The 22,308-nt window shown below is 39.4% G+C and overlaps 1 protein-coding gene across 1 annotated transcript in view; it reads left to right on the plus strand.

The window, feature by feature from the left end:
* LOC306847240 (oxysterol-binding protein-related protein 7-like) overlaps positions 1 to 22,308 on the plus strand; it is a 63,390-nt gene that overhangs the window by 36,356 nt on the left and 4,726 nt on the right. Inside the window, exons 17-20 of the mRNA XM_079381078.1 lie at positions 5,892 to 5,970; positions 7,786 to 7,930; positions 14,052 to 14,202; positions 14,290 to 14,416. Coding sequence (XP_079237204.1) covers positions 5,892 to 5,970; positions 7,786 to 7,930; positions 14,052 to 14,202; positions 14,290 to 14,416 — 502 coding nt within the window. The remainder of the gene's footprint in view (positions 1 to 5,891; positions 5,971 to 7,785; positions 7,931 to 14,051; positions 14,203 to 14,289; positions 14,417 to 22,308) is intronic.

Here is a 22,308-nt window from a genome sequence, read left to right on the forward strand (position 1 = left end):
ACAGACATTTTTTGGATTTTCTATTTTTGATGGGTAATGTATGTAAATTTTCTGTTTATAAGATAGATAAAAACTACAAATGATTTTCTTAGTAATGTTTTTTTTGTAATGAAATAGGTAATTTATATCATAATTCATATATCAAATTATTAGCATTTAAATTATTCTACTACACATATATAAAATATGTAAAAGCAATTACTGTGCAAGGTTAATGACAACCTCAAAAGCACTGTCAATACTACAATGTAATGTTCAGGATAAAGCATTGTGTTGGCCTCAGCCATGCAAATCCAATCAGTACAGTTTTTGAAGTATTACAATCAGTAAAGAAACAACACTGATGAAATAAAACATTTATTTAAAAATGGATACTTTTCACACAATAATCACACATATATAAGAAATATGAGATACGTATACAATTAAATGTTTCAAGTTGAGGAGGAAGGTAGGCTATTCTTCCTTCATCTTACATTGTGTGTAAACTGCATAGTGTACCCAAAGTCTGCGTCTCATCCTTTTTCGTAGTCTTCTTAACAACATATATAGCGCGATTGCCTTCCTTCTGTCAACAACTCTCACTACACGCCAACAAAGCATAAAAGAAAATTGAAAACAAACTTATATTTCGTAATTTATTAAAAAAATAAGCTTCTTGACACGTTTTCCCTCTGTAATGTATTTTAAATAGAAATAAAACAAAGCTAACTTATTACCCATTATTGAGAAATCTGTACAAAATCCGCGGTTCAGGTGCGCGCTGCAAACGCTGCCGGTGTGAATGCATAATGGATACGCGCTGCTTCTGCTCTGCTTCTGTCCTGCTTGCGCGCTGCGTACGCCCTGCTTACGCTTGCAGTGTGAAACCGGCGTCACACTGCAAGCGTAAGCAGGGCGTAAGCAGCGCGTATTTTTTTCGGCGCCCATGTTAACGGATGAGAGCGTTCACACAGCACGCAGGAGCGGCGCGGCAGCGCGTAGCAGGAGCAGAGCAGGAGCGGCAGTGCCGCGATCGTTTCGGCGCCGAGTCTATTTTTGCTGCGCTGCTTACGCTCAATTAAAGTGACAAAGCATTGATTATGGACAAAATACACACGAAAAAGTGAAATTGTTCCCCAGATTGTAAATTAATGACATCTACTATGTTGTAAATAGAGTATACTTCAGTAAAAAAATAATACTATATATTACAAAAAACTAAATAAAATAAAGTTTTTGCTCATCACTAAAATTAGTTTAAATAATTTATACTGTTATTTCAGCTTAAGTCACTGGTTAATTGTATTAATTATGTTAGCCTATATGTGTTATAACTATATAGTAAGTTGCTGTAAGAACAGGTGTCATGTTGACATCATGATGACGGTACTAGTGCTAATGCAAAGAAGACAATCATGGACGACACTCGTCTAATCGTGGAGGTTGAGAAGCAAACAGTTATTTATTATCCTCATAATTTACTATATAAAGACTTGCAGGCGAAGGAAAACGCATGGGAGGATCACTCGGTGACATCAGCACTCGGTGCAGAAAGTAATAACCTTTCTTACTTTTTTGTTTTCAATTTTGTAGCATGCCCACGTACGAACAAATTAATAGCTAATTAACTAAATACAATAGACAGAATAAGGTCAGACATGATACATAGATCTACGCTGTGGACTACTGTATGTATTTCAGACTTAATTCTCGATAAATTGATCATTAAAAAACGTGTCTATTAAGAAGTTTAAGGTTACTTATTACAGACATTTTTTGGATTTTCTATGTTTTTGATGGGTAATGTATGTACATTTTCTGTTTATAAGATAAAAAATACAAATGATTTTCTTAGTAATGTTTTTTTTGTAATGAAATAGGTAGCATTTAAATTATTCTACATATAAAATATATAAAAGCAATTAGGCTACTGTGCAAGGTTAATGACAACCTCAAAAGCACTGTCAATACTATAATGTAATGTTCAGGATAAAGCGTTGTGTTGGCCTCAGCCATGCAAATCCAAGCAGTACAGTTTCTGAAGTATCAGTAAAGAAACAACACTGATGAAATAAAAACATTTATTTAATAATGGATACTTTACACAATAATCACACATATATAAGAAATATGAGATGCATACGTATACAATTAAATGTTTCAAGTTGAGGAGGAAGGTAGGCTATTCTTCCTTCATCTTACATTGTGTGTAAACTGCATAGAGTACCCAAAGTCTGCGTCTCATCCTTTTTCGTAGTCTTCATAACAACATATATAGCGCGATTGCCTTCCTTCTGTCAACAACTGCAAACAAAGCATAAAAGAAAGTTGAAAACAAACTTATATTTCGTAATTTATTAAAAAAATAAGCTTCTTGACACGTTGTCCTTCTGTAATGTATTTTAAATAGAAATAAAACAAAGCTAACGTATTACCCATTATTGAGAAATCTGTACAAAATCCGCGGTTCAGGTGCGCGCTGCAAACGCTGCCAGTGTGAATGCAAAATGGATACGCGCTGCTTCTGCTCAGCTTCCGTCCTGCTTGCGCGCGGCGTACGCCCTGCTTACGCTTGCAGTGTGAAACCGGCGTTACGCCGTACGAGTCGACGTCCACCAGTGAGTTCTTAAAAATAAAACTACACTTTCCAAATTTTTTTGTATTATGATGTTTTTATTTTTCTGAGAAATGCTTGGTTTTCACCGAACCCGTAGTCATATCGTATCGATATCGAGATATCTGGCATGAAAATCGAGATATGAAATTTTGTCCATATCGTTCAGCCCTAGTCTGGACCTGACAGTCAAGCCAGCTCAATGTCTTCTGTCATGTTCAGTCATGGTAAGGTGTTTCCATATCTCCATCATATAGGGCGAAGTCATATGGGGCACTTACCACCGGAACGTCTCCATAAGGCTTCCTTTTTAAGAATTCAGTTCAAGAATTAAAGGGTATTGCATGGCTTTTCCCCATGGTCATTTGTCCGGTCAACAACTGTACATGAGTTCTGTTTAAAGAGACTGTCACAGGCTAGCGTCATGTGCTGTCATGAATAATTAAGCTGAAATGACAGCATCATCTTACAAGGCCACGCAGTCTCGGATATAACGGAGATGCTGACACATCATCAGTGTACTAGTGTTTTGCAACGTCACATCCTCATTTTTTTTAACCCAAAATGTAAAATAATTATATTAGGGATGCACGATATGAAAAATTTAACCGATAATTAAGTCCTTCTCATGGCCGGTACTGATAAATTCATATTTTTATATTATAATTTTCATATAATCTGTAGTTTGTGCACCCAGGAGAATACAAAATCTAAGATTCACTGATTAAAGTGATATTTTAGTAGCTCTGGCCTAACTATAGCAAACATCAGTCCTGACTTTTCAATAATAAGTCGTGGAATAAGGGAAGTCGTGGCCTAATGGTTAGAGAGTCGGACTCGTAATCCAAAGGTTGCGGGTTCGAGTCTCGGGCCGGCAGGGATTGTAGGTGGGGGGGGTGAATCTCCAGCGCTCTCTCCACCCTCAATACCACGACTGAGGTGCCCTTGAGCAAGACACCGAACCCCCAACTGCTCCCCGGGCGCAGCAGCATAAATGGCAGCCCACTGCTCCGGGTGTGTTTTCACGGTGTGTGTGTGCACTTTGGATGGGTTAAATGCAGAGCACGAATTCCGAGTATGGGTCACCATACTTGGCCGTATGTCACTTCACTTCACTTCAATTTTTTGTGTAAGGCACCACAATACTTTGTACCAGAAATGGTTTAACAGAATTATGACAGACCTATGGTTTATCTGCAATTAACAACACATTTATATTCAAATATTTCATGCATAAAGAAATGCATCTGTTCAACGTTTTTAGTGCACGAGGATGAGAAAGTTATATAGTCTTTAAGCAGTGTTGGGAGTAAGGCGTTACAAAAGTAATGCATTACAGTAACGTATTACTTTTTGTTGTAACGCAGTAGTGTAAGGCATTACTAATCAATTTTAAGTAATATTTTACTCTGTACATGTTCAGTAACGCTTGCATTACAACACACTTTTAGCCCCCTATTATTATTATTATTATTTTAAATTTAACTTAGTCAGGCTCCTACTTTATGTCCCTAGGGCCGGGCTTCGGGCCAATATTCACGTCATAGTTCAGGCGCGGGCCGGTCCTCGGGCCTGTTTTAGGCTTCTCCTTATCTTTCATATTTTAGCCATCCATCAATTATTGATATAAAAAATTTGCCGCGCTGGTGGAAACAACATGAGTCCGTGCTGAGTCCGTCCGTGCTTTATTGCGTGTATTTGAAGCAGAACTCTTCAGCTGTGCTGACGACCCGCTGCTGCGGGACACTAAACACCATCGAGCCGCTCTTGACAGTCGCGGGACTGTCAAGAGCGGCTCGATGGTGTTTAGTGTCCCGCAGCAGCGAGTCGTCAGCACAGCTGAAGAGTTCTGCTTCAAATACACGCAATAAAGCAAAAACCCCAGCAAAAGTAATTACCATGAATGTGTCCGGAGGAAATGGTAAGGATTCGCCATCTCCTCGTTAGACGTGCCTTTAGAGAGAAGTGAATCTTCACGGATAACGATTGTATTGGTTTTTGTTTTCGTTTTTATTTATTTTGTTTTTATTTCGTTAAGTAGCAATTTAAAGCTTTCTTTAGATATATTTATCATGTCTGTGAGGCATGTATTTCGGTTCATTTTTGTGAACGAACGACAGTCGCGCATCACAGATCAGATTTAATTTATCACCTGAGGAGAGGGAGTCGAGCTGACTGACGAGTGAGGGGAAAAAGACAAGACAATGGCAGAAGAGTTTCAAAACGAAATGTAAAAGCGCCTGTTTTAAAAATATTTTTGGATTTTGAAAAGCCTGTTGACCTGCCATTTATCATTTGCCATTAAGGTGATATTGGAAGGTCTGTTTATTTATTTATTTATTTTTTAAACATTCGTTTCTCATTTAGCCTATTTGGTTCCACAGTATTTGCTGATTTTTATTTTATTTAAACTGTGATATTTTTCCCATTATTTTACATCAAGGTGTATGCAGTCTGTGCCTCAAAACTTTCCATCTGACTAATAAACGTTCTACGTTTTATAATTATTTGTTCCTCAGTCTTTAAAAACAAACAACTGCTTGACGCCGAATTGCCACTAATTTAAGAGTGAAAATAAAACGCGCACAGAGCTTACAAGCTATTTAAAACTGAAGGAAACGAGGAAAAGAGAGAAGACTCATACGACGTCTCCCCCCCCCATCCACCGAGGTGATACCGGTAAGGTGTTGACACACGTCGATTAACCAGTGGGAACATTTCTTCACTGTCACAACCCTACTTGATGCCTTTTTTCCTCCTTTCGGAATCCTTGCTGAACATGCGTTGGAAATAGCAATGGCATTGTCGTCCTCTGCCACCGAGAAAAACTTCCAGACCGGCGAAGACATGTTCGCAAATGATGGCATAATGAGCACAACACATGCTGAGAGTCACTGCAGTTTAAAGTTGCAATCACTTGCACTCGGAAAGATGAATCTCAGATTCAGTTCGGATCGGATCCAGTTATCGGATTTAATTTATTTATCGGAGCAATAAAAATGACGTAATTTTCTCTCATATCGGTCGATAATTTATCAGTCCGATAAATATCGTGCATCCCTAAATTATATAGTACATTCAACATTACATGACATTTGACAGTACAGTGTCATTCTAACATTGACAAGGAATGTTTTTGAGACACTGCAGATGAGCCATTCCTTACTTTAAAATAATGAAACTACCAAAGGAAATCGCACACCTCAAATATTTAATATAACTATTTTTTTATTCTGGTTTGTTTTTGTTTGTTCGTTCATTTATTGTCACTAATTCAGTCATTCAACATTTTCAGACCAGAGATGGAAGAATAAGTTCTGGGGGAAGTCAGTGGAAATCGTTTCAACCGGACTGGTTAATGTCACTCTGCCAAAGTGAGTATGGTTCAACTGAGCTCTCTACACAGTTGAGAATCATATTTTATTTAACTTAAAATAGTCAGTTATTGAGAGATGTTAAGTGTCTTTGAATATTTTCCTTCAGTTTTGAGTTTTATATCCAGATGTAGCCATTAAAATGCACATTGAAGGGAAAGGGTCACACGGTAGCACACAGGGCCACCAGGATTTAGTGTTGTCAAAAGTACCAACGTAAAAGTACTTGTCAAAAGTAAGAAGCTGTTGTATTTTTTATCTTCTATTTTTTAGTTTGTATAGGGTAAATATCTGTCAGTAGGTTAGTTGTGTATAGGTTTATATTGTTTTCTTACTTCATTGTTGTATGTCTGTATTTATGTAGCACCGTGGTCCTGCGAGGCACGACATTTCGTTCCACTGTATGTCCCCACATGTAGCGGAATGACAAGGCTCGACTTGACTTGATAACTGTGATGCAGAAATTGTTTATTTCATTACTTAGGTGTTTAAAACAATTATAACAAGTGCTGAACTGTACAATCTTTATTTAAAAAATTTTATAGAACTGTCAATACTGTAGTTTCACCCTTATTTTTAGATCAATAAATAGAGCGGTCTGATACTGAAAGAAACAAAATAAAATTAAAAAAGGGACACGGTCATTAATGTTTTTGTTAAATAAAAGCTTTGATCCGATAAACAAACAGGTACCAAATAAAGAACAAAAAATGATTCTAACAAATTAAAAAAACAAACAAAAACATTCTTAACCATCTGAATGGGGAAAAAAAAAATGTTTTGCTACTTAATGTGGATTGTAGCAGCAATGATATTAAAAATACACAGGTTTTACAAACTCTTTTAAATTGTTGTAAATGGACTCCCCTGCCATTTGTGTTCTCTATCAAAATTGCATAAATGTAATTAATTTTAAACCACAGTTTTAAAACAATTAGTATCTGCAGTCTAAAACTAGGGTGTGTGTTTAATAGGCTGAAGTGTGAAGCCAGATGCTGGAGTAAGTATACATTATGAAGAAAACGGTGAAAACGTGATTGGAAACCGAGTCCATCCCAACTGGCATGTTATCAGAAACATCATACTCATAAACTCAAATGACTGCTTTACAAGAGTCTGTTGCATAAAGAAAGAGTTCAATTTAAGCCGTATGGTTTCCAACATGCACTTATTTAAGTCGGTCTTATTTAACTAATGTAAAGTTGCATCTTTGGGACATGTAATGCATTACATGGGTTTCTAAATTTTTCAACACCAAGCTTAAAATACATATCAGTCATTTATGTAACTCCTCATTTGTGCATTATTGGATGATATAATAAAGTAGATCAATTAAAGCAAATTTAGTTATTTTACCTGCAAACGCCGTTGACTAGTCTCTCCTCTAGATGCAGAGCCATAACACGGTCTTGCTCACAATTCTCAATAAGCAAACAAGATGCCACCATATGTCAGTGGATCAGATATTACAAACTTGATATCTGACAATGGAAATCGACCGAAAATCGTTTTTCCTGATATTTAAGCCTTTCTTTACTCTAGACTCCACCATGGGGAGGTTGTGTGATGCACAACACATTATTTAAATTCTAAGAAGCCTGCCTGCAGGGTGCTCCATGATGACACGTGACTAATTGCATGCTGCCGTGTGAATTTTTATATATATATTATAATAATTTTTTTAAATACGTGCCTTTTAAAGGATGTTTCATCCAAGACCCAAAGAAATCCAAGGAAATTGTTTTTTTTTTTTTCCTAAAATGAGCAAAATAATCTGGTCTGTCACTGTTATTTTTTCTGATCTTTCCTCTTCAGCTACGGCGATCATTATGAGTGGAATAAAGCAGTCACTTGCATCCACAATGTGTTCACTCAGCAGAGATGGCTCGAGCACTACGGTGACGTCGTCATTCGTAACCTCAACAACGATGAGTGCACCTGCAAGATCACATTTGTCAAAGTGAGTTTGTTGTTTTCTCTTCACTTAAATTAAAATTCAGTCATTATTTACTCACCCTGATGATGTTTAATGCTTTCTTATTCAGACCACAAAAGGAGCGTGCACTCCATGTAATGGAAGTTAACAGTGACCAGCTTCAAGCGTTAAAAGAAATGCAGAAGTATCAAAGAATGATCGTATATGACTCGTGCCATAAGTGTTCTGAGGGTATCCTATAGGATTTGGTTTAAAAAATAAACAGAATAAATGAATAGCCTAGTGTTTTACTTTGGGAAAATCCTGGCCTTGGTTATTGGTCACTAGCACAGCAAGCAAGTGCACACAGTTTTGAGTAGTCAGGATTAATCTAAACAATGCATAAAACGCAACACCAAAAAGTATAAAAGTGCATATTAGGTTTCTTCTAAGGTTATATCTCCGGACTAGAATTCTGTTAATAGAAGTCTGTTGACAAATGTCAATGTGAGAACTTTGCTGTTGTTGAAGCTGGTCACTATTCAGTTCCATCATATGGACCAGCAAAGCTTTTATTTCTTTTGTGGTCTGAAAAACAAAGGCATTAGAAAACACCAGGGTGAGTGAACAGTGACTGAAATTTGAGTGAATGTTCCCTGAACTTTTATTTTTTCTTTTGTAGTCATGATCTGTCAAGATTGCAATTTCATTCTCACTGCACTTTTCACAAGACAGATCTTTATGCAGAGACTTTGAATAGCATTGCTGTAGAATAGTAATTAGCTGGTGAAGTGGTTTTACCTGTTGTAGAATTAACAAAAGTTATTGTGCATTGTGGTGATTGAAGCATCTGTCCTAACAATTGTCAATAGACGGTAAGATTTTCAAATGAGCAGTTCATAAATTTGTATGCTTACATTCACACTGTGGAAATATAAACAGGAAGACAGAAGGCAATGAGCACGTTTGACATCTTTACTACACTTTTTGTTAGTTAATGACGTAATCAAACAGACAGTGAACACTAATAGCAATGATTGTTGCGATCTCACTTATAGCAAATTTTGGTAGTTTTGCATGTTGTTTCAGGGTTGACATCATGTGAAGTGAAGTGATGTGACATACGGCCAAGTATGGTGACCCATACTCGGAATTCGTGCTCTGCATTTAACCCTTCCATAGTGCACACACACAGCAGTGAACACACACCCGGTGCAGTGGGCAGCCATTTATGCTGCAGCGCCCGGGGAGCAGTTAGGGGTTCGGTGCCTTGCTCAAGGGCACCTCAGTCGTGGTATTGAGGGTGGAGAGAGCGCTGGACATTCACTCCCCCCACCTACAATCCCTGCCGGCCCGAGACTCGAACTCCGACTCTCTAACCATTAGGCCACGACTTCCCTTTTGAGGTCCTCTGTAAATTCTTTGTAAGGGTTTGATCCAGACTGAAGCTTGTGAAATTCCTAGTTGCCTCAGGATGCCAGTCCTGTGGCAGAAAAATTAGCGTAGCTGCTGTTCAACCCAAGCAAAAGAATGTGCATTTGATCAGATGCAACTGAAGTACAAGGTTATGATATACATTATGTGAATGCTTGGCTACAGAGATGTTTTTAATCTAGATTTAAACAGAGAGAGTTTGTCTGAACCCCAAACGTTATCAGATCTATTCCAGAGTTTGGGAGCCAAATGTGAAAAAGCTCTACCACCTCTAGTGGATTTTGCTATCCTAGGAACTACCAAGAGTCCAGAGTTTTGCGACCTTAAGGAGCAGGATGGATTGTAGCATGATTAGACTAGTGAGGTACGCAGGAGCTAAACCATAAAGGGCCTGTAGAGACTGTAAAAATGTGGTAATATGAACATTTTCTTGACCTGGTAAGGACTCTTGGGATATGTATACCTAATGCGATTGTCCCGTATTTTCCTTTTCTGAAGTTGACAACCCTACATGACATGTACAGATAAGAATGCACATTGAGAAATGGCGGTTAACTCATTTGAGCTAGTAATCAGGGCTGTATTATCCATTTAGCTGTTAGCCAGCTTACATTTGATTTACAGTTACTGCTATCATAAAAATATACTTAAATGTAGGATTAAAATTCTACATGTCACATTTAATGTCCAGTAACAAATTTTAGCAAAACTTATATTTTACTCAGAATTATTGCGCTCCTATCGCATTCCATCTGTTTAGCGCACAAATGTTTAGCATTCCCTCGCATAAGCCTCACTCTCTCCTGACAGCAAAATGGATAAATTTGCATGACTTTCTAACATTTACAGATTAAGAATATCACTGTGATAAGTCTGTTATGCAACACATCTCAAATGCATTAAACAGCACATGTATTTGCTATTTGCCATGGTGTAGGGATGAGCGAGTACAGCATTATCTGTATCTGTATCTGTTAACCATATGAATTATCTGTATCTGTACTCGGACTGGGCGGGGCCTAACCCGGAAGTATGCGGGATTTAACCTGGAAGTGGGTCGGGTTGTCTTGAAATGGGCGGGCTTTAACCGGTATGTTATTTTAAGCATGCAATAGGCCCTTTTCACATGACGTCACAACTTCCGTTTTGACGCGAAGCAGGGTAATCTTACTTCCGCCTTCATTCAGTAAATTATGTCCTGCTTAATACAGCGCCTGTATGTACAAGAATAGTTCAACATAAGTTTGTACTATTTAAATATCAATAAAATGAGGTCTATAATGTTCCCTTTTATTTTTATAACAATGTAATAAAAAAATATTAAATATATTTTTACATTATTGTTTTTTTTTTACTTTTTAAAAAAAATAAATGCGAGTATTTGTGTAAATGAATATAAAACGCACGTCAGTTGTTTTTTAACATCACATTGCATATATCCTGTAACGAAAATAAAATACAATCGATCATATTAATCAATAATAATACACAGAGAAAAAAACAGGGTATACATGTAGTTAAAGTGAATGGAGGATTTGAAGTAATTGTAGAAGTCCAAGGTCTGTAGCACTACGCGGCGGTCCTTTTTGCATTGTTTCAACATTAAGCATTTTATTCTTGAACTGGATAATGGGCTTCTTTTCAGACCACTTGCATTTATGGATGTGAAATTTGCCATGTAGTAAAAAGATTTAATATAAAAATATGATTTGTGTCCATGTCATTTTCCCATAGTAAATAAAAACAGAATCACACTGTTTTTCTTTTTATTGCGGAACTATACGGGGAATTTAATTTACACAGTGTACTCCCAAATAAACTATCCAAGGAATTACATAAACCGAAATAACAAGTGAAAAGATTTCAAGTATATATTTGTGAATACATGTCATACGAATGTGAAAGCAAGCAGTTGGGCAAGCAAGCCTCCCATCTAAGGCAGATGCAGAAAAACGTTCGCAAAAGAATCCGACTGGAAGTACATTAACATTATTAGTCTTAACTCTTAACCAACGCCTTTCATATTTCAAGTTTTTCCCACATTCTCCCGAGAAGTCTTCGGTATAAAGTTAGGGCTGGGACTCGATTCCAAAAAGAATCGATTCCGAGGCGTTGGGAATTGAGTCGATTCCATTAAGGGGAATCGACTCATCTTTTAAGATCTTTTTTCCTTTTTTTTTTTTTTTTTTTTAGTTTAGGATGAAGTCAAGTACTGCCGAAAGAGATGAGTTTTCAGTTGTTGCTTGAAGATTGCCAGGGATCCGGCGTTCCGGATAGGGGTGGGAAGATTATTCCACCAGCCAGGAATGGTGAACAAGAATTTTCTGGAGAGTGATTTTGAGCCTCTCTGTGATGGTACCACAAGGCGTCGCTCACTAGCAGATCTCAGACTTCTGGAGGGGATGTAGGTTTGTAATAGTGAGTGGAAGTAGGAGGGTGCTGAGCCTGTGGTATTTCTGTACGCAAGCATCGGTGTCTTGAACTTGATGCGAGCTGCCACTGGTAGCCAGTGCAAGGAGATGAAGAGAGGTGTAACATGCGCTCTTTTGGGCTCGTTGAAGATCAGTCGTGCCCCTGCATTCTGAATCATTTGTAGAGGTTTGATTGTTTGATGGCAGACCAGCCAGAAGAGCATTGCAGTAGTCCAGTCTAAAAACAACAAGGGCCTGGACAAGAAGTTGCGCAGCATGCTCTGTCAGAAAGGGCCTGATCTTTCTGATGTTGTGTAGTGCAAACCTGCAGGATCGAGCAGTCTTTGCAATGTGCTCTTTGAAGGTCAGCTGGTCATCAAAGATTACACCAAGATTTCTGACCGAAGTTGATGGGGTAATCATTGATGAGCCTAACTGAATCGTGAAGTCATGCTGTAGAGTCGGAGTGGCAGGGAAGACCAGAAGTTCCGTCTTTGCCAGGTTGAGCTGTAGGTGATGTTCTTTCATCCATGCCGAGATGTCCGCCAGGCAGCCTGAGATCCGTGCAGCTACCGTTGGGTCATCTGGTTGAAAAGAGAGATAGAGCTGTGTGTCATCGGCGTAGCAGTGATAGGAGAAGCCATGTGCATGTATAATGGGACCCAGCCATGTAGTGTATGTGGAGAAGAGGAGGGGTCCAAGAACCAATCCCTGAGGAACTCCAGTGACCAGTTGATGTGGTTTGGATACCTCCCCTCCCCAGGCCACCCTGAAGGATCTACCGGTGAGATAGGATTCAAACCAGCGAACTGGAATCCCAGTGATGCCCAGTGATGAGAGGTTAGACAGGAGAATCTGATGATTGACAGTGTCAAAAGCAGCAGAAAGATCCAGCAGAATAAGGACTGACGATTTGGAATCAGCCTTTGCAGTTCGCAGGGCTTCAGTGACTGGGAGTAGCGCAGTCTCTGTTGAATGGCCACTCCTGAAACCTGACTATTTAGCATCCAGTTTGTTGTACTGTGAAAGAAACCGTGAGAGCTGGTTGAAGACAACTCTTTCGAGTGTTTTCCCTACGAATGGAAGGAGAGAGACAGGTCTGTAGTTATCTAAAAGAGAAGTGTTTAATGTAGGTTTTTTGATGGGGGGGGTTACCTGAGCCTGCTTGAATGCTGTGGGGAAGATGTCTGTGAGGAGAGATGTGTTGATAATGTGTGTGAGTGCCGGTAAGAGTGTGGGAGAGATTGTTTGGAGAAGGTGTGAGGGGATTGGGTTGAGAGGACATGTTGTAGGATGGCTGGAGAGGAGAAGTTTGGATACTTCTGCCTTGGTGAGGGGACAGAAGGAGAAGATGGGAGTTAGACATTTATGCATTTTTAGAGCAGTGGATGTAGTTGTTTGGAGGTTGTCCTGTGGAGTTGAGAACTGGTTACTGATTGCCTCTTTTTTCACAGACAAAACTAGAACAAAGTCATCAGCGGTTATCAAAGTGGTGGGAGGTGAAGGAGGGGGACAGAGGAGAGAATTAAATGTTCTGAAGAGATTACGCATGTCTGGAGCGCTGGTGATCTTGTTGTGGAAATGTGAGGATTTGGCAGTGTGGACTTCAGTAGAGAAAGATGAAAGCAAAGATTGATACCTACTCCGGTCCGACTGATTGTTTGATTTGCGCCATTTTCTCTCTGCCACTCTAAATTTGGTCCGATTCTCACAAAGAACATCGGATAACCAGGGGTTAGAAGGAGCAGCCTGTGCTGGCCTGGAGGAGAGAGGACAGATGTCGTCTAGACAAGAGGTTAAGGAAATGGTGTCAGTGGCTGCATTTACATCCAGAGAAGAGAAATGGGTAGGCAAGGGAAGAGAGGAGGATACTACAGAGGAAAGAAGGGAGGGGGAAAGGGAGCGTAGGTTGCGTCTGAAAGTAACCTGCAATCCAATATAGGGATATAGTGGATTGCAGGATTACAAGCAGTTGTTTAATTAGGGATCGGTCATAACTCTGTTCCTGGAGGACCATTGTCTAACAATGTTGCCCATCCCTGCTGTAGACTAAAAGCAAACTTTTTTTTTTTCTTTTTTTTTTTTACTTTCATTATTGTAAAGTTTTTTTTAAAAAAGGTTTATGATGTATTACTCTTTTACTATGCGTCTTAGGTTTACATGGTGATGGATTTAGTGATCGTCAGGTTAATCAACTGACTTTAGAGAATTTGCATTTTTGGGTGGAGCGTCTCTCTAAGAATCTAATAGCGTACTCACCTCATCACCAGATGTATATGACTTTAGTGCATATAACACTAATGTGATTCTCCTTTGTCCAGTCGCGTTACTGGGGTGACGATAGCAGCAAGAATGAAGTGCAGGGCACCGTCCTTGACCGTGCTGGCAAAGTGCTTCACCGCTTCGGGGGATCGTGGCATGAAGGCATCTTCTGTGATACACTTCCCAACCCACAATGCATTTGGAAGCCCAGTAAGTGACCATGCACACAGTAGTGTTAACCAATTTACATTGTTTAGTTTGTTGAATTTGTCTGTCTGTCTATATCGTAATTCACAGGTCCTCAACCAGATGATTACTTTGACTACTTTGGCTTCTCCCAGTACGCCAGAGAGCTCAATGACCTGACGCCTGATATAAAGGATAAATTGCCCCCGACAGACTCTCGTTTCCGTCCAGACCAAAGGTATGTGGCCAGTAATTAGAGATAAAGCGAGATCTGTTTGACGGTTGGCACTGTAATTTGTACTTCCAAACAGTGTTGGGAGGTTACTTAGGGTAATTTGTTATCTGTAACCTATTACATTTCCAATTTAATATATAATAAGTAGTGTAACTTTCAGTTACTTAAAGTAATCATTACATTACTTTTTGATTACTTTTCAACATTTCTAGCGAATGTTTTCAACTGTTAATCATTTTCAAACTTTTAAAGCAGGCAGGGTTAACCTTACAGTAGTAATCAACTCTGATTACTGTCAGACAAAATTCTTCATCACTTAAATTAAAATTATAAGCACAACCACCACAAAATCAGACTTTAGAACCTATTTTTACTTTGAGATCGCTCTGAGGTTAAATACTGATTTAGGCAAGGCAAGTTTATTTATATAGCACATTTCATACACAGTGGTAATTCAAAGTGCTTTACATAAAAGAAAGTGAAATGGTCATTAAAAATAATAATCACAGCAATAAAAACAGGGAATTAAAAAAAATTATAAAAACAAGGAATTTTAAAATGATAGAAATTGATTTTAAAATTGATTTCTATTTAAGAATAGAAAATGATTACATAAAATACAGTGCAGTCAGTTCGGACATAGCACAGTGCTCATTCAACAAATGCACAGCTAAATAGATGAGTTCTGAGTCTGGATTTAAATGTGGCTAAAGTTTTAGCACTATCTGATCTGTTCTGGAAGCTGGTTCCAACTTTGGGCAGCATAATAGCTAAAAGTGGAAAAGTACTTTAAAATAAATCCTAAATGTAACTGGAAGCCAGTGTAAGGACCTGAGGACTGGTGTGATATGCTCATATTTTCTGGTTCTAGTCAGAATCCTGGCAGCAGCGTTCTGGATGAGCTGCAGTTGTCTAATGGTCTTCTTGGGAAGGCCGGTGAGGAGACCATTACAATAATCCACCCTACTGGTGATAAAGGCATGAACAAGTTTCTCCAAGTCTTGACTGGAAACAAAACATCTAATTCATGCAATGTTTTTGAGATGATAGTATGCTGATTTAGTTACTGCTTTGACATGACTACTAAAACTAAGGTCTGTCTCCAGAATTACCCCAAGATTTTTGACTTGATTTTTAGTTGTTTGACCCCTAGAGTCAAGGTATGCATTCACCTTGAACTTCATCTTTGTTTCCAAATGCAATGATTTCAGTTTTCTCCTTGTTTAACTGAAGAAAGTTTTGGCACATCCAACTGTTAATTTAATCAATGCATTGTCAGTCTCTCAACAGTCGCAAAAAGAGTGTGAGTGTTGTTTAAGTTACTGTTTATAAGGTTTGAGAAGGTCTGTCTAGCTGTGGCTAGTTCCAGATTGAAAGCATGAAGGCTGTCTTTATAGATGCTATAGTGAATTTCGAGTTTCGACGTCCGCTCAGCTTTTCTGCATTGGTCTTTTCATACTCTGAACTGCTGTTGATTTTCTCAATTATTTTTGTCTGCCAGTCTTCTTGCTGACTTTTATCGGAGCAATATCATCAATAACATTCTTAACTTTTGAGTTAAATTAATCCAGGAGAAGATCAACAGGGTCTGCAGAAATGCTTGGTGTTAGAGATATTGCCTTCATAAATAGCGCACTAGTGTTCTCATTAATGCATCACTTTCTGACAGAGACAGATCTAGATTCAGTGGTGACAGAGATCAATATATCAAAGAAAATACAGAAGTGAACAGATAGTGCTACATCCTTAATAACAATGGATGAAATGTTTAGACCTCTACTGATGAGTAAATTTAGAGTGTGTCCACGATTGTGTGTGGGTCCATGCTGACTCGGGTCAAAAGTGTTTAAAACGGCTATAATTTATTTTGTAGTTTTGATTTCTACATTATCTATGTGAATATTAAAATCCCCTGTAATAGCAAACCAGTCAAACTCTGTTGAAGAGCTCACTGAACTGTTTTCTCAAAGGCTGGAGAATATTTTAGGAGGCCTGTAAATAATGATAAACTGAGTGCGTGGAGCTCCTTTCAGCACAATACTTAGGTAATCAAAAGACAGACACTGACCAAATGACACTTGCTTGCATTGATAAACATCTTTAAACAGAGCAGCTTTTTTTTTTTTTTTTAGTGAGCGAATGTTTAAAAATGCTAGCTTGATGGAATTACATTTTGTCTCTACAGCAATCTTAGATTGATGCATTATAGGCTGGAGATTAGATTGGTCAGACGTACGGCTTGAGAAGGCCTTAGACTTTCTATCACGTGATAAAACAGAAATAGAGGAGGCTATAGCACTTGATCCCGCTTGATCTGCATTTGTGAATGTTGCTGCTAATATAGCGGGGACCCGACACATATCACTGAGAGCTGTTATCAGTTGTTTTTGGTTCACCTACAGCTGATGGAGGAGGGTTTGAGCTCTGGCGTTGTGGCAACGAAGGATATTATAGTTTTGAATTTTTAAATTAGTTTTTATATTAATATAGTTTTCAAATTTACTATCATTTCAGTTTAGTTTTGGTTAGTTTCATTAATGGTTTTGTTAGTTTTAGTTTAGTTTTTATTTTGTGAACCCATTTCTATTTAGTTTTTATATATTTTAGTTTCAGTTTTAGTAATTATAGATTAACAGAGTTAACAGAGTGTAGAACAAACCAAGACATTTAATTTTAGCAAAGTTGAATGTTTGCAGTTTACAGTTAACTCTTGTGCAAACCTCTTAATAATGAAAATAAAATAATTCTTTACAATTCAGAATCAGAATGAGCTTTATTGGCCAAGTATGTTTACACATACAAGGAATTTGTTATAGTGACAGAAGCTCCACAGTGCAACAGAAAGACAGTAACAGGACAGGACACAGGTAATAAAACAAAATAACAAGAAATAGCCAATAACCAATGTACAAAGCAGCAAAAAAATAAAAAATACACAATATATAATATAGGCGACTATGTATGTACAGGTCAAGTAGTGCAAATTAGAAATGAGAAAATAAAAATAAAATAAGTGAGTGTGGTGAATGGATAATGAATTAGTTGTGTGTTCTACGTTTATTTATTGAGTGTTCATGAGATGTATTGACTGAGGGAAGAAACTGTTCCTGTGTCTGGTCGTTCTGGTGCTCAGAGCTCTGTAGCGTCGACCAGATGGTAACAGTTCAAAGAGGTTGTGTGCTGGATGTGAGGGGTCCAGAGTGATTTTACCAGCCTTTTTGCTCACTCTGGATAAGTACAGTTCTTGGAGAGTGGGGAGGGTTGTACCAATGATTCGCTCAGCAGTCCAGACTACCCTCCGTAGTCTTCTGAGGTCAGATTTGGTAGCTGAGCTGAACCAGACAGTTATTGAGGTGCAGAGGATGGATTCAATGATGGCAGAGTAGAACTGTTTCAGTAAGTCCTGTGGCAGGTTGAACTTCCTCAGCTGGCGAAGAAAGTACAACCTCTGCTGGGCCTTCCTGACAATGGAGTCAATGTGAATATCCCACTTCAGGTCCTGAGAGATGGTGGTGCCCAGGAATCTGAATGACTCCACTGCAGTCACAGTGCTGTTCATAATGGTGAGTGGGGGGAGAGCAGGGTGGTTTCTCCTGAAGTCCACGATCATCTCCACAGTTTTGAGCGTGTTAAGCTCCAGGTTGTTAAGACTGCACCAGACAGCCAGCTCCTTAATCTCCTGTCTGTAAGCAGACTCGTCACCGTCCTGGATGAGGCCGATCAGTGTGGTGTCGTCTGCGAACTTCAGGAGCTTGACAGAGGGGTCTTTTAGATGTGCAGTCGTTGGTGTAGAGGGAGAAGAGCAGTGGGGAGAGAACACAGCCCTGAGGAGCTCCAGTGCTGATGGTTCGAGTGCTGGATGTGAATTTACCAAGCTTTACTAACTGCTGTCTGTCTGTAAGGAAGCTGTTGATCCACTGGCAGACGGAGGTGGGGACGGAGAGCTGAGTTAGTTTATTTTGAAGGGTTTCTGGGATAATGGTGTTAAAAGCAGAGCTGAAATCCACAAACAGGATCCTCACATAAGTCCCTGGTCTGTCCAGATGCTGCAGGATGAAGTGCAGTCCCATGTTGACTGCATCATCCACAGACCTGTTTGCTCTGTAGGCAAACTGCAGGGGGTCCAGTAAGGGTCCGGTGATGTCCTTCAGATGAGCCAAAACCAGTCTTTCGAATGATTTCATGGCTACAGACGTTAGGGCCACAGGTCTGTAGTCATTAAGTCCAGTAATTTTGTATTTCTTTGGGACGGGGATGATGGTGGAGCGTTTGAAGCATGAGGGGACTTCACACAGCTCCAGTGATCTATTGAAGATCTGTGTGAAGATGGGGGCCAGCTGCTCAGCACAGATTTTTAGGCAGGCTGGTGACACACCATCTGGACCAGGTGCTTTCCTTCTTTTGTTCTTCCAGAAGACCTGGCACACATCATCTTCACTGATCTGAATTGTAGGTGTGGGGGAGAGAGGGGTTGCTGGAGGTGTGAATGGTTGTGTGGAGGGGTGTTCTGGGTGGGTGTGGGGGGATCGTTCAAAACGACAAAAGAACTTGTTTAAGTCGTCTGCCAGGTGTTGATTCTTCAGAGTGCTGGGGGGTGGTGTTTTGTAGCTGCTGATGTCCTTCAATCCTAACCACACTGAAGCCGGATCACTGGAAGAGAATTTGTTCCTGAGCTTGTCAGAATAATTCCTCTTTGCCACTCTGATCTCCTTTTCCAGTGTGTATTTGGCCTGTTTGTACAATACTTTATCCCCCTTTCTGTGAGCATCTTCTTTGGCCTGACGGAGCTGTCTGAGTTTGGCAGTGAACCATGGTTTGTCATTGTTGTAGAATAGATGAGTCCTGGTAGGAATGCACATGTCCTCACAGAAACTGATATAAGATGTTACAGTCTCTGTGAGCTCGTCCAGGTCATTTGCCGCAGCTTCAAAAACAGTCCAATCAGTCAGGTCGAAACAGGCTTGTAAATCCCGCTCTGTTTCGTTAGTCCATCTTTTAACAGATCTTAATACAGGCTTTGCAGACTTAAGTTTCTGCCTGTAGGATGGAATAAGATGAACCAAACAGTGATCAGAGAGTCCTAAAGCTGCTCGTGGAACCGAGTGTATGCGTCCTTTATTGTTGTGTAACAGTGATCCAATATATTACTGTCTCTGGTGGAACATGTGATGTGCTGTCTGTATTTTGGCAGTTCACGGGAGAGATTTGCTTTATTAAAGTCCTCGAGAATGATTAAAACAGAGTCCGGGTGTTGTTGTTCACTCTCTGTGATCAGATCAGCGAGTTTCTGTAAAGCTGTGCTCACGTGCGCTTGCGGTGGAATGTAAACATTAGAACGGCTTGCAGTTAATGAAGAGTGTTTCTAGATCTGAACAGCACATCTTCTTTAACACAGTTACATCTGTACACCACCTCTCATTGATGTAGAAGCACGTCCCTCCGCCGCGCGATTTCCCCGTTGATTCTGTGTCCCGATCTGCTCTGATCAGCTGGTAATTAGGCAGATGAATCGCGCTGTCCGGTATGTCGCCATTCAACCAGGTTTCCGTGAAACACAGAGCAGCAGAGTTAGAAAAGTCCTTGTTTGTCCGGGAGAGCAGAAGGAGTTCGTCCGTTTTGTTGGGTAGAGAGCGGAGATTCGACAAATGGATGCTAGGTAACGCTGTTCTAAATCCGCGCTGACGAAGTTTCACGAGCGCGCCGGCTCGCTTTCCCCGTCTGCGCCTCCTGTAGCGTTTGACCAGAGCTACGGCTCCACCAACTACAATGTCCAGCAAAACGTCCGAAAAATCAAAAACCGGTAGAAGGTTTTGTGGTGTGTTCTGCCGAATGTTCAGCAGATCATCCCTGGTAAAACTGATCTTATTTGAAAAACAAAAAACAGGAAAAACAAACAAAAACAATACAAACACTGAGGAGCAACGCACAATAGCTGCCATCAGCGGCGCCATTTTGAACAACAATTCAACAACAATTCAACCAAAGCCCAAAATATGCAACCTATATTTATACAATTTATTAATTCATATTCATTCATATTGTTTAATATGCCAATAGTTTACAAACAACAAGCTAATCAAGGTTTTCAGAGTTACTAGACAGTATCAGGCAGTTGAGTTTTTATCAGGGTTGGAGCTAAATTCTGAAGGAAAATGGCCAGTGCTGGATTTGAGGAAACATGCCCTGCATCCCAGTGTGCATACTATCCACTCTGTCGGCCCTAAATAGTATTAAAAATGACTATCACATAGAATTTAGCATGGACAGTGTGCACACTGTGATGCAGGCATGTTCTTTGCAATCGTCATTGAAACTCTAAACTTTATTTTTGTCGATCTGTGATTTCAATGCATTAATTTGTTGGATCTTTTGCACAGCCCCACCGGTGCACACTATAGTATATAGTCTTTGGAATACTGTACGTGCCGTCTCTCCCTCTATGAACGTACACAATAAGAAGAAACAATATAAAATGCTTTGAAACCTCATACTATTCAAAATAAATGCGATATGGTGATTTTAAATGATGTTTGCACTTTACTTTGACGAGCCGCTCCAGCACGCACGTGCTTCAGATGAGCAACGCACTCAATCCCGGTTCTAAAGCCCCTTTTACACAACACCGCAAGCGCTGAAAACACAGTGCGGCTTTCTCTCATTTTGGATGAGTTTTATACAGTCAAGGCTGTGCTCGTGTCATGGACTCGAGGCAGACGTTACCATAGTAATCGCAAAGTGTGACACAATGATTCTTCACTAAAGTCAGCTCATCCAAAAATGTTAATTCTGTGTCCATTAACTCACTCTCATGTTGTTCTCGCATGGCAAGCACGCTTTTAAACGTTCGTGCGCTGTAAGGTGTGCATTATTATTTCCCATGTCATAGTCCGTGTCTTTTTTTTTGTATTTGTTTTTTAATAAAGCAAAAACGCATTTGACTCCGCTCACGTGCATGAATCACTCTATTTCCCTAAACAACCACAGGTCCGATTTTCTGACACAGAACGAATACGATTATTTATTTTTGCTAATTATTTTAGTTAGTTTTTCAGTTTACTGTTAGTTTCGTTTAGTTTTTTCATTTATTTAGAAAGTTTAATTTTATTTCAGTTTAATAGTTTTAGTCTTGGTTTCAGTTTTAATTTACGAAAATAACCTTGGTGGCAGCGGTCGGAGAGCGCTCACAGGAGGAGGAGGGAGAGCTGGGCCTACAGTCTTTGGTGGTTGGGGGGCCCGCCGTTTTTTATTTGATATCTGGGGGCTTGCAGCGAAAGAGTAGGAGAGTTTGGTCCCAGCATACACCAGTTCCTCCATTTTCTGTGAGAAGCTTAGAAGTGGAGATGCTGGAGAGAGGGATAATGTGTCTAGTGAGATGGGCTCTGGCTCTTGTGTTTCCGGTGGCTGTGATATGTTGTCTTGGCTGTTTTCCAGAAATTCGTCCTTGGGTGCGGAGTCTTGGAGCTGTTGTAATACATCACAGTCTGCTTTAGGGGTGGACGATATGGCAAAAATATCATATCACAATCTTTTTATAAATTTCACGATTTTATCACGATTCTTTGTCTTGTTGGTTTTACTATTTTTCTCTGAGCAGTGCAGCCAAAATAATATCCCTGTTATAAAGACAAAGCCTTTTAAGGTAACAAAATATAAAAAAGTATGGCAGATATTTAGACCAAAGTGAGAGAAGATAAAAAATCTTAGTCATTATTTTATCTTTGTTAATAGAAATAACAAAGATGCACATTACAAATGCACATAATATACAAATAAAATAAACTGTTTTATTTTCAGGTACATTAGGTGTATTTAGCAGGAGCATTCAAGAAACTGTATAAACAAATATAAAAATAATACACTATATAGATTGATTCCTATTAACCTGTTAACGTTCA

Source organism: Barbus barbus, assembly GCF_936440315.1.
Source record: "Barbus barbus genome assembly, chromosome: 27".
Lineage (NCBI taxonomy): Eukaryota > Metazoa > Chordata > Actinopteri > Cypriniformes > Cyprinidae > Barbus > Barbus barbus.